Genomic DNA, 13,788 nt, shown 5'->3' on the forward strand with positions numbered 1-13,788 from the left:
TCTTCTCCCGCCGTACCAAAGATAGATGGTCAGTCCCTGCCGGTTCTTGTATATGCAGATAACTCTGTACTGATGGCGTGTACCCCGAGAGCTCTACAGTCCCTTATTTCTGATTATGCTGTTTTTATGGACGGGTTTGATCTAGTGGTAAATGCAGCAAAGTCGTCGGTGATGGTCTGCTGGAAGGGAAGGCGCATGGTCAAATTCAAGGCCATAAATTGTAAGAGCAATGTGATCCCTAGGGTTGATTATTTCGACTACTTAGGGGTCAGATTCTCCCCCAGCTTCTGTGCCACCGCCCACACAACAAAACAGGCTGTGCGGTTCACGCTCGCTATGGGTGGGGTTACTAGGGCCATGACCATGTTCAAAGCAAGACCAATTGACCTACTGCTCAAATTGTATAATGGCAAGGCAGCCTCGGTTGCCAGATTTGGTATGGAGTTGTGGGATTAAGCTAATGTTAATACTGTCCAGATAGTGGAGAATCATTTCTTTAAGAAGGTGTTGGGTCTGCCATCGTCAGCTCCAAATTTTGGAGTATACATGGAATTGGGTAGTAGGCCAATTGGGGATGGGGTCTCTTTGCAGTCCGCCCTGCATTGGCTCAGGCTTTGGGGTAATGATAGAACTATTCTTACTCACAAACTGATTACTGCTATGATTGCCAAAGATCCTGGTGGCAAGGTCCCATGGCTGTGACATGTAATAAAGCAACTGAGGGCAATTAACATCACACATATGTTTCCACCCCGCAATGTGCTCTCCTGAGAGGAGATAAAATTGTGGACTTTGCATTTCTATGAGCATTTGTGCACTAACAGAGAAAGCGTGGAGTTGTTGAAATCTAAGAACAGAGGGCTAATTACCATCATGTCCCCTGGCATTCAGAAATATTTGCAGTGGGCAGGTGTCTCACTACGGGCTGTGGTGTTGGCTTGGTCTGGGGAGATGCCAATCGGTCTTGCCCTTTGTGTGACGCGCCATAGGAGGACCACGCACACTTGGTATTTTTTTGTCCTGCATATGCGAAAGTGAGAGGTTCCGTTCTACGGCCCTTATTGCCCGAAATTGGTTTTGTGCAATATTGGCCCGCTTTAATATACTTATTGTGGGCTGACTCACCTTGCACAGGCTGGTTCCCTGCTTTCATACCCAACACTTTATCTAAGGAAATGTATGCTTAGAAGTGTGATATGAAATGGGATTTTGTATGATTACTCATTTGTTAGGACGTGAACTGATGGGCTTTTTTTTAGAGATTTTACAGATTCTACCGTCAATGTAACACATTTGAAATGTATTTAGTATCCTGTACTGTTTTTATAGAATGTAATGTGCATTTCAGAAATAAACATAATGATGAATACAGGAACATCTCCTGTCCCGAATAAACTGAAATGGCTGCTAGCCATGACATATTTGAATTTGCAGTGGAGCTCATTTCTCAGAAGGATTCCAGCATCTTGTGGCTTGCTCTCCTTTGTAAAATCTCATCTCCGCACAGGGAAAACTCCAACCTACTCCCAAACCTCAGAAGGAAAGATAAGGGATCAGATAATTCTACATACCATCTCCTACGCTGTGTATCACTTTATTTTTTACCTTCAGGGCAATATCAGTGTTCAGGAGGTTTTGGAAGTCAATCAAGATATGGCTGTTTGCTCAGTGGTGCAGTTGAAGGTGTACAACATACTTGGAGGACTGAAACAATTTGGTTTTCACAGTGCAGCTAGGCCAACTATACAGCACATAAAGTACTTTTGAAATAACTGTTAAGAGGGTTTTTTAGAAACCACCCTTAATGAACTTGCATAAAGACTAACCAAACTCTCACTTTTAGAACGGGTAAACAGTAAGGCTTAGACCAAAGAGACCAGAATTGTCGTCACAGTTAAATATACAAAACATACTTATGTATGAACAACACAGATGCTTTAAACTAAAATGCTACAATCCTAAGTAGAATTATATGAACATACACACAATCGCAACATTTTTGTCCAGGTACCACACTTCATGATTGGCGTGCAACATTTATATTTTATAGCATGATTATAGCATAGGAGTTTGCTAATTAATTAAATCAATGTGCTGCCGAAACTCCTTAAAGTAGAAATGAACAATCGGATGAGACTTTAGTGCTACTAGGTCATATGAATGGTAGTTGGAGTTGTACAATGCTAATGCAATGCTAATTAGCACATTAACAAAACTGATTGTATGCCTCTCCCTCAGTCATCAAACCCTTTCTGCATCTGTACACACTCTCATATCCCACACACATACATTCCAAATTGACAAGAACCTGGCGCATGATCAAAAGACACGCATCAATGTTATTGTCCTTCAGGTGGCAGGAAATGAACATTTCTACCCGAATTACACAATCCATTTTATACTTCAAAGGTGAAAAAAAAACGAGGTTTGGTTAGGAACTAAAATGACTATATTATGATTGCCACAGGCCATTCACTGCAGCTTGCCTGAGGTGGGATTACTGCTCCAGGGCAGGGCAATGTCATCAGCAGATGGCGCAATAACTTACATGTCCACTCTTTTTCAAACCTTCCAGTCCTCCCTCTCGCTGCCTCATAGCCCACGGTTCGGCCCACATCTCCCCTGGCTGCCTGTCTTCTTTGCAACATATTGCCTTTTGCCATGTGTGTGATGCTCTGGACCCTTGATTGTGTTGCCCCAGGCCAGCTTCATCCTTATGACGTGTCTATCTTGGCTTTGCCAGCTGACGGGTCAGAATGCAGCATCCACTCCAACACACTGAGCCTCATCTCTTTTCCATCTCCCTGGGCCTGCCGTGACGCCATCCTGTCTGCTTTCCTCTCCGCACCCGACTGCTGCAGCGCTGCCCAACGAATGTGGCCTGCTGTCAGACATTTTATTTGTCCACATTTCTTTTTTGTATTCAGCTGCCAACCTTCCCCTCTATCCTTGGGTCATAAAAAGCTTTGGCACCACTGGGAACGGAATATCTAGCCATAAAGTGCAAATCAGCACCCCCTTAAAAGTCAGGCTTTCCTACAACCCAATGGCTGGTAATTTCATCACCTTGCCCCCCGGGTCGTTAATGCTTGATTAATCCATAGGGAATGAGTGATTTATCTCTGTTGAAAGGCTAAATCAACCACATTTAGACTACTCTTTTCACTTCTGAATAAGACAATTTATGAGAGGCCAAAACAGTTGAGGGAGGATATTTATTTTAAGTAGATGCTGAATGATTCTTCTACCTGCTTTTTAAATTTAACAAATGTGATACACTGGAAATCCTTGGTGCTAATTGTTATGTTGTAGCTCTGGGGCAAAATATGCAAGTGGAGCCGAACGTGGGTTTGACAAAACTTTACTGGGTTTAAAATTCATGAAGGCTGTTAAGTGAAATATACAGGAAGGGAGAGACATCCACCAGCCCCCTTGTCCATTCAGTTCCAGGTCCCAACTGCTTTTGCTGGAACACTCATGCACACTACAGTCCAAACATTCCACACCGATACTCTAAACATGAACATGACTTAAGCATACACACCATGGACAGGGAGCAAATCTAAACCTAACACTAACTAATCCTGGTATTACAAGAAACACGAGACTGTGCAGACTATGTGACACTGAAAAGATAGAAACAGCCAAACATCTTATGTGCTACTGTGAAAGCCTTAATCAATTGAGAATTAACTATCTGAAACGATATGATAACACAAGTAAGATAGAAAACATAGAAGATATATGGCAGATGCTGCTTGAAGGAAATTATGTCAATCTCATATACCATATGATGACATTTTATGAATTCAGTTTATCCATTTTAAAAGAATTGTCTGCTGGTATTTTAGTATGATAAGAGGTGGATTTTAAAGGTTTTTAGTATATATGTAATTGATGATGTAAATGTAAACATATGTAATATGTAAAGCCAGTGATGGCTGTGCTCATATTTAATACATTTGAAATTTGAAATAAAAACCTTTGAATGATTCTTTGATTGACCCACACAAGTATTTGGAGCGACATTCAAAATAGAAATGTTCATAGAACTTAACTCCAGCAGTCAGTAATGCCCAGCGATTATGACAAGCCTGTTCTTTGTTAACTGTTGTTTCCATTGACATTGTGCATGTGGCATACAAAGGGTACATAGGAGGTAAGGTACGGGACTACCAGACCAAATTTCCATAACAAAAAGATGCAACCTTTTTTGGTGACACAAGAAACATGCAGCATTTTTTTGATGAGTACAATAGTTTTCTAAAGCCCATCAGGCAACCACTTACTGACTAATGTCAGTACATTAAATTAGTAGAAACTCCCCTCACAGGTTATACTCTTCTGAGAAATATTGTACTTTAGTCCTTTTCCACTTTTGATTGCTCTTCAGGGATGCCACATGGATTCAATCTATGACACACTTCACTCACATCTTCCACTCTCTCTCATATATTTATAATCTTTCATGTTTGTTTAGCACTGCCCCATTCACCTTTCTTCTCCCCCGATGCCTTTTTCCATTCCTCTGCAGACCAAAGTCTGGATACCCCTGGAGAGGGCACTGGCCTGGTGACTGGGGCAGGATGAAAAAAAAACAGCTATGCAGTTCCCTGCCCTGCCTATTGTATGCGGACAATTTGGTTCTCTTAAATTACACCTTCTTGGGTATCAAGGCAATGTTTATGGCACTCTGTAAATATGCAGATTTAAACAATTTGACCATATATATGGATAAGACCAAAATCTTGGCTGTCTCAGCTAAGAAGATGAAGAGACCTATACTTAAGTGTAACCTGGGAATAATGGATTACGTTGAGGTGTATGCATATCTGGAATTAGATATCGATAGCATAACATCTTATAAGAGTATCACAGTGAGAAAAAAGGTTACAGCAGGGTATTCATTGAAGGGAATCATTGCTCTGTACAAACAATGCTTTAGCTCAACAAAACTCTATGGATTGGAAGCCCTGGCCATGGCTGATTTATCATGGTTAGACATTCTAGAAGGCAGTTTCTGGAAGCAAATGTTGAAAGTCAGGCCATCTGCAACAATTCAGTACATAAGACTTGATTTGGCTTGACTTCTCTTAAAGGAGAACTGTTGAGAAGACGTGGGTTGTTATACATCAAAACCTATACAAATCCTCGACGTCAACTGCTCAGTCTCCTTGCTGCCCCGGTACACGATAAAGACAGTTTTGGTCTGGTGGTCAATGACCTGTTCAAAGACATAGGATGGTTGCCTGATTTTACCAGGGGCACACCCTATGCTACACTGAAGAGGGTTTTTTCAAAAAAGTTAAGACCGTGGGATTGGACAGGCATGTAGAGTCTCTACAGAGTTAAGCATGTATGTCAAATATTGTGAATAGGTATCGGAGCCTCAAGCCTACCTTAGACAATGCCCAAATAGGGGCATGCGGGCATTTAGGCTAAGGCTGAGGATAAATCATCTACAGATACTAACAGTAACGGGCCCGCAGTTGGATCTCCTTAAAAAAGACAGATATTGTTGGTTGTGTCATAATACACTAAGCCCAGAGACAGCCTAACAAATTCTCACTGAATGTAGGACATTGGGCCCAGAATATATCAAGCGGCTGGGACCATTTGTTCACAATTTGAAATACATAAAGAGTGATCATTTCTGGGCTTATTGTCTCAACACGGACAGCCAAAAAGTCCATATTGCTATTTATTAATTGTGGTTAACTATTAAAAAACGTTTAGATAGTTTAAAGTGCACTAATGTGTTGTCTGAATGAAATGGTTGGTAAGGTACTTGGTTGATATTAATGCCCTGGTAAATGCTCGGTTTTATTATTGTATGATATATTGTACTTGTTTTAATGTTATAATGGATTTGATCTGACTTGATTTGACTTACTGTGTGTGTTGTACTGTGTTTTGATATACTCTGTTTTTATTGCATTGTGATTTTAGTGTATTTTGTCAAGTTTTTTCTGAATTTAACAAATAAATAAATATAAAATAGAAATGTTACTTAAGAAGCTTAAGGCATTGCATGAAACATGTCTTGGCTGGTTCCTTCTGAAATCTAGAGCCAAGCATATTCCCCCTTCTGGATTTATATTCAAGCAGAAATCATCTGAAAATTGCATACTTTTGTAATCAAAATAAAGCCTAATATTTCACAAAGGTTTCTGTTAAAAGCTTTTGGGTGTTCTCTCCAAAACATCTGCTGCTCTTATATTTCTGAAATGTGTGATTCTTCATAGTACCTGAAAACAGTTCCCCCATCACAAAGAATGGTCTAAACAGACCCATTGTTACCAATCACCACTGCTCCTACCCAGTCCCTTCTTTTCCTAGAGCCTTGAAGCGACGTGTTATGCATTTGGTGGGATAGAAATCAAAATAAAATAATACATACATGCACCCCAGCAGAAACAGAACAGTACATTCAGAACCACAGCAGCAACAATGTCAGACCCTCCAGCTCAGCAGAAATTATTTTTCAGCCAGGACTGTACCCGCCATACGCTGAGTCAAGGATAAACAATGCATTTGTTTGAAATTGTGCCCATCACATGCTGAGCTTCCCAGATGTTGCACTCATCATCCATTTACCCTAGGCAATTCAGTCACGGTACCCAAAAGACCCGGTGACTGTCAGTTTTATGAACAGAAGTGCTCCCTACATTGTTGTGCCCTGGCATAACAGTCTCATTGAGAAGGTGTGCTCTAGGTACTTTGAAAAAGCAGAAAGCAGGGGTCTGTATACACCAAACGCCATACCCACCAAATACCATGTCCACTAGATGTCTGCTTCAAAGGACAGCAGATTAACACAAAATAAAAATAGGCCTTTGCAAAATTGAGCTATGGGAGCTTGGAGATTCCCACCACCCAGAAGCATACACATGTGTTACATGAACCAAGGCGGTCCCATCAATAATGTGCCCCCGCACCGCATGGAATTCAAGTGTGTCTGTTAAGCTCTGCCAAAGGACATGATCTTTCCTGTTTAAGAGCAGACTCCTTCACCCAAAAAGGGGCTGGTTCTGAAGCAAGAAAAAGTGTAAGCCCAAACAGTGGGTGATAGAAAACCAGAGAATCACAAAAACGCTCCACAAACTGCAAGGTTTACCATCTGCTATGGCTTAATCCCTCATGACTTGATTAATGAAAATTCATGCAAATAAACAAAACTGCCTTAGTCTACACAAGCATATGATTACAAATTATCAATGGGTGGGCTTTAAAAGGAGCATGTAAAATATATTGTGTAGACCTAAAATCATACACGTTGATGTACATCTAAAAAAAATGCAAAACTTGCTTTACTTTATTCAAAAAAGAACTTCCTTCCTCCTGTGACCCGCCAAAACATTTTAGATAATTTAATCCGAAAATGCAGGCTTCAACCTCTTTCTAAAATTGGTTAATATTTCTGCCTGAAAGAGGAGTAAGGAGTCAACGGGAGGCCAGAGCATGAAAGGATTTATTAAGGATCTCCTAGTAAATGGCACAAGTAAATACGTTGCATTGCTCTTGTAGTTGACAACCCGTTCAACTGGTTGCTAGCATTACTGCTACTCTGATTGGCCGATGTAGTGTGAGAAAATATATAATCTAATCCAAAGAGATAACATACCAAATCTATTAGGAGATTGTGAGGGGGTCAGAAATGAGAGAGAGAGACACCAGGCTGTTGTATTCTTGATTAAAGACATTTTTATTATTGGAAAAAGCACCTCTCTAGACCTTTTCTAGAGAGTAACTTTGCTACCTAGAAACTGAAATTTAGGATCTGTCTGTCAGGATGTCAGTAACTGAAAAGCCCTCCTTGTGTCCAAAACAATCTATCCTGACCCTCACACGTATAAACAACAAAAGGTGCAAGGAAATGTCTTTAACTTGATGTTAGAAAAAGTGTTCAAAACCAAAAGCATCAGAATGACTCCAACGAAAATGTTCTCCCAGGTAAAGATCTTTGGATTCAGAAGGTGGTCCCCTTACCCGGGATTCTTAAACAGGATGGCCAAATGTCTCTTGAGCTATCAGCTCCTTTGTGTCTTCACTGGACTCACAAAGTTCTTGTTCAACCAAAAAGTTCTGTTTAAACAAACAGTTCCATAATAGTCTTTCTGTAAACGTTCTTGTATCTTTGCAGATTGCCTGGTATACTCCCCTGCCAGGAATCTTCATTCAGTTTTCAGCTGCCTTGTGTGCTCACCTGCAAGGAATCTTTGCACAATTTCAACTGCCTGGTATACTCGCCTGCCAGGACTTCTTATGCGTTTCACAGTTCCTTGATACCACTTCAGCATATACTATGTGGTGCTTGGTATATCGGTCTATGGTAATATTTGCTCAAATGGACTTGCTCAATCTTCTCCCCCACATTGGCATCTCATGCATCTGTATTTGATTGGGGTTTGTCTTTATACTTAGTCTTGTCTGCATTCAAACATTCTTCTTATTGAATCTTGCCTTTGTACATTGCCTTGATTGCATTCAAACAAACTTACCTTTATATATTTTCTGCATCAAACATTCTTCTTATTGGGTGTTGAATTTGTACTTTGCCTCGACTGCATTCAAACAAACTTTGCCTTTGTATATTTTCTGCATTAGCAATCTTGCATCATTCAATCACTTGTTGTCACGCTTGTCGGAACGCCCCAGGGTCCCTAGTTGCTTTGGTTAGACTCACCGGTTTCTTCCAGCATCTCTGATGCTGCTTGCGCGTCTGCAGTATGGCTTCTCCACCCATGTTACAGTTTGGAGTGTGCGGACGCTTCTCAGGCGGTCACCTGCCAGCTTTTCCTCGCGGCTCGGGGTGCAGACTGTTGTCTCGCCGAGCGGCCCAACCTCTAGGAGCTTCTGCACTGCTCCCGGAATCTGCATGGCCTTCCTTGCTTGCGCATAGCATTTCTCTTCCTATCCAGGTGACCTTCTCTGCTTTGCCAGCGCTCTCGGTGTGCCTTGCGTTCAGAAGCCTTAGCGTGGATGGCAACGCCTCCTTCTGCATGCTTGCTGCACCTCCATAGTGCGGTGGCCCATGTTTACGTGTAGCACTCCTTGCAGGTTTGGAAAAACAACTAGTTTGCATGTTGTACTTCAAGCTTCTGTGACATTGCACAAACTCCCTTGTCGTCGTCCTCCTCGTCTCAATAACTGATTCGTTATGGGAGTTGAAGTCTATAACTTTCGCTGGGCTTTTAACTCCTGAATGATTTTTCTCACGGATTTCACAAAAAGGCACATCAAGATCAAAAGATGTTATTTGTGAGTTGTGGGTGTTTGGGTGAAAGGTGGGGACCTGACTAGAATGGCAATAGGCCATTAAGAACTCCGGTATCAGAGGGTCTTCCTCATGGGGAAGGAAAAGGCGGGATCACTGCAACTCCTCCAATTAAGTCATGACATCTCCCCGATAGTTGTCTCCTCCATGTGATCCTCCCTCATATAACTGCCCCCAGGGTCAGGATCAGGTAGCGGTTGCAATCCCCTAGCCATTGGATTCATCACAAGATACTGAGCCACATTTTAATTAATGCATTGCAAATACTTACCAATCTTTAATGGAAAAGGAGAACATTTAAAGAATGCAACCACTTGGACTCGGGTCCATCAGTTCCATCAACAGCACATGCATACTGCACTTACTGAATACCACAAAATGTGAAGAGTAAAGAGGAGTCAGAGGGCAGAGGGGACTACTATTTGAAGATAAAAGCTCACAACAATAGAGATGAACAAAATATTAGCATACAAAAAAAACAGGAACAAACAGGAGAGATTAGCCCAATGATACAAAACATGGTTTTACCTCTGGCATGGTTTCAAATATTGTTCTTCTACGCTTTGTCAATTCTTTGAGATCGGTGAGAATTTCATGCTTAACTTCTGGGGGTAAACTGATAAAGTCTTCTGACTCAATGTCCACAGAATGGGGATCCTCAAGGAACTCTTCCTGTCATTATAAAACTAGAATTAGTTTTTGGACAAAGTGTAACACAAAAGTAATTAGGGCACACAAGGTTTTAAATCTTAAAACAACAGTTGGTGGGACCCACAGTGGGATAGAGGGAGAGGCCTTTTAGCAAATAGTGGAATACAGAAGCCCTCAATAAGAAACAGGCAAATAGCCTCGGTGGAGTTAAGCATGAAGTAAGTTAATATTCTTGTGGGGTGCCAAAGCCAGAATTCACCTCATTAATTGCCATACTACAATTTTAGGAACAGTCCTGCAACATCTGTTCCATAGGGACGCCGAGAAGATAACTCAAGGGCAATGCATTTGTCTTGGAAGCAAGAAAACACAGAGCAACAAAGGTTGAAATCCCGGTCTCGTGCTTAGAGACTGGTTTTTCGAAATTGAGTGCATTTTAAAAGCTTGTTTACTAGGGTGTAGGCTAGGGGAATGGGGAGGGTTGGATACATCTTGTTATATGATGTGAACATGGCATTGGTTTTTATTGGATTCTGCAAGAAGAAACAATAGTACTGTGTACTATTTTCTTAATGTTAAAGCTGAAAAGTGGTAAAGCTCATGGTGCAAGGGGCTTGTACAACCATCAGCTATACCCTCCTCACAAACTCAACAAAATATTTAACAAAAAAGAAACCAAAAGGGTTCAAAACAAACAAGAATTGATCGGCAACATATCAATGCCACATAATTTATGCTAGCAGGCTGGCTTTATTTCTGCAAAGCTGCCAACTGGCACCATTACCACAAGACTCGCATTCAGCCAGCACTGGCTTCAGAGTAAACAGTTCTGTGAACTAATATGTTTGTGCGCCCATACGAACAATGGAAAGAGCAGAACTAAAAGGACCCAGCATGCAAAGTGTTGCTGGCAAAAAAAAGATTGGTCTAGGAAAGTAGCCCTTAGGAGATGGGGCACATTGGCAGCTATGTTTTTGACCAACTGGGCACTGTCTTTTCCTCGAGAATGCAGGCAGTTACTGAATGTGAATAGTTAAAGACTCAGGTTTTCACATAGTTAATGACTGCTTTGCCCCAATGCGGCCTAAAAGCGGCAACTGAAAACGACAGGCATTCTTGCATCATGTATGAGTAAAAGCTAAGAGGGAACATTTTTAAAAAAATGATGCATCAGGGTTTAGCAGCAGAGAAAGTGCAAAGCAAAACCAAGGTGAAAACAAGGACAGATATCAACTAATACAGTAGCTACAATATTTCTTTAAGCAGGGCCTCTTGTTGAGTTAGTCAGATGTGAAGAACATCTTAAGAAGTATGTTACAACTCACTGCCAGCCTTTACTTGCAGTACCTGCTTCTGAGTCATTCTTTCCTCCCATTCCTTTTCTTCTTCCTCATCGGAGCTACAGTAAAAAAAGATAAGGGATTCACATTTGTGTGCACAATTAACAGTGTCCCTATTCTTTCACATACAATAATAAATTAAGGAGCTGGAACCTCAAAGGCCTCAATAAATAAGCAGCCTAAGACATGCTTAATGAGTTGGTACTTCTAAAGCGCAGCGTAAAGGGGTCACCTGGGGAATAATGTTGCAATACCTCTTAAACTACCAACCAGACATCCAAGAAAGAGCCACTCTGGAATCTTTACTATTGGTGATGCAGGATACAACGAGAACAGGATTTTGAATGGAATGTACTTTTTTTAAGGAAAGTATATTATTGACACCATAATCCATTGCAACGTGCAGTCAGGTAGGTGGACCTGCATAAAAGAATTGTGACACTATGCCCTGTCGACAGTCTCCATGCTCCAGATAATTGAATTCGAGCACATGGAAAACACTGCCACTCTGGCTGATTGTTTCAGAAGTGGCATATCTTGACCAGAATCATGTTTGTTCCAGACAAAGTAAAGACTTGATGGTCTAGAGATCCCCTAGAGTTGTGATGTATGTAGGTTACCACTATGAATGTCCAATTTAGCACAGTTGCACGCCGAATTACTGAATGCATGTTTCAGACAGCTGGAGGGACTGTTATATATCTGAATTCATGCCCATATGGGAAACCATGCTGTCAGTATTGCAAAAACATCACATTTGCCAGACCGATATATACAAGTTAATACTCAAACAAAAGGATATGCAAGTGATACCAGGAGCATCCATTATCTCACACAAATGTCCGAGCGTTACTTTAAAAATCAGGTAGAATTGTTGATTATTTGCACATCTGGTACATCTATGAGGGGGTAAAGCTATGCATTTTTTGCCTATGATAATGCATATCAAATATGTAATGCTCTTCATATATATATCACACGGCCCGCGGTAGCGGGCGTGTAGTTATGATTAAGTTGCTAAACTCATAGAAAGAGCACTTTTTCGGCGACTCATAACTTTGCTCCCCCTCGGAGGAATCCTCACCAAACTTTGCAAAAAAAGTATGTGGCCGGCTCTGAATTTTTTCGCCAAGTTGGGTGAGCTTTAGTGCAGGGGGGGCAAAATTTTAGGGGCGTCCTAAAACATTTTTTTTCTCCATAGACTGAATGGGCAGAAACTTTGCGCAGGGCTACAGCCCGAATGGCTGCACAGATTTTCATCAAATTTGTGGCAGGAGTGGAGGCTTGGGTCAGAAAGCGTGCTTTTGTTTGGTGGAAATCCGACTAGTAGTTTTGTTGCAAAGAACTGAAATGTATGTCCCAAAAAATTAGTGATATCTGGGTCCGCTACGCAAACGCATTTCCCTGTTCGTTCCGCGGACCAAAGTCTAATTGGCCTGCGGAACGTCGTGATGTCGGCGAACACTGGACGCGGCTGGTGGTTGGCTGGAGGGAAGCGTGCTGTGCGTCAAAGTTTTTGGGAAATGCTGCCATGGTGTATCAGAGGATAGTGTTGTGGTGTGTGTGTGGCAAGGTTCTAAGCCATTGTGTGCATGGCTACGCCTCTTGTACGTAGCAGTGTGAGCACTAAAATGTGTCATATCTGGCTCCGCTCCAGCGTCCCATTTCCCTGTTGCTGCGTGGCGAAAAGTTTGATTGCACTGCAGTGACGGGATGCATGTCGAAAGTGTTCCATGGCGGCGGCATGTTGAATCGGAGGACAATGCGGCTGCGAAAGGGCCAGAAAAACATACTGTACGGCACGTGGTGGTGGGAAGAAGGGATGGAAAGGGTGCAGGAGTGAGAAGGGTTTTATGTGATATATCTCATTAGAAGAAGACTGGTGTGCCAGCGGTATCCGTGCATACTCCGCCAATGCACGGTTACCTCAACAGGCAACAATGTTGTGTGGTCTCGCAGGCATCCTTAGTTATGGCATGCCAGCTGCAGCGGCGCTGTCTTTCTGTGATGAGTGGTGGCAGGCACATTTGGAGAAGGGGAGTGCATTCTACGAGACATGAGGATTTAAACAAAGCGTGTACTATGGTGTGCTTTGTGAGGTAAGACCATAGCCCCTTCGATATATGACTGCAGCCCTATGACAGAAAAGTATGTCCATTGGGTGAAAAGGTATGTCTAATGGTTGAAAGTAGGTGGCACATTGTTGATTTGTGTGTGTTGTTTGGCAGCAGTGCACACAATGTTGGTTGTACGGGTGTGGTGATTGGTAGAACAACCTACAGTTGTCAGAGTATGGGTGGAGATGCTGCAGTGACCAGTCGTGTAGTGTGGCCACTGGGTGCACTAACGGAATAGTGTATATATTGAAGAGGTCACGGTGAAATTGGTTCTTATGTGTGCTTGCATAGTGTGCATTGCACAGATTAGTAAGTGCTGCGGTGCACTACGCACCATTGGTTCTATGCACATAGTATAGTGTTGGGAGCAGGCCCAATGTTGTGAAGATTGTCTTGTTTGGTT

The 13,788-nt window shown here is 42.0% G+C and overlaps 1 protein-coding gene across 1 annotated transcript in view; it reads right to left on the reverse strand.

The window, feature by feature from the left end:
• ERCC5 (ERCC excision repair 5, endonuclease) overlaps positions 1–13,788 on the reverse strand; it is a 361,049-nt gene that overhangs the window by 219,742 nt on the left and 127,519 nt on the right. The window contains exons 6-7 of the mRNA XM_069637054.1: positions 11,276–11,327; positions 9,806–9,949 (exon numbers count right to left, since the gene is read on the reverse strand). Of these exons, the coding sequence (XP_069493155.1) occupies positions 9,806–9,949; positions 11,276–11,327 (196 nt within the window). The remainder of the gene's footprint in view (positions 1–9,805; positions 9,950–11,275; positions 11,328–13,788) is intronic.

Source organism: Ambystoma mexicanum, chromosome 7p (assembly GCF_040938575.1).
Source record: "Ambystoma mexicanum isolate Mex_15411 chromosome 7p, UKY_AmexF1_1, whole genome shotgun sequence".
Taxonomy (NCBI): domain Eukaryota; kingdom Metazoa; phylum Chordata; class Amphibia; order Caudata; family Ambystomatidae; genus Ambystoma; species Ambystoma mexicanum.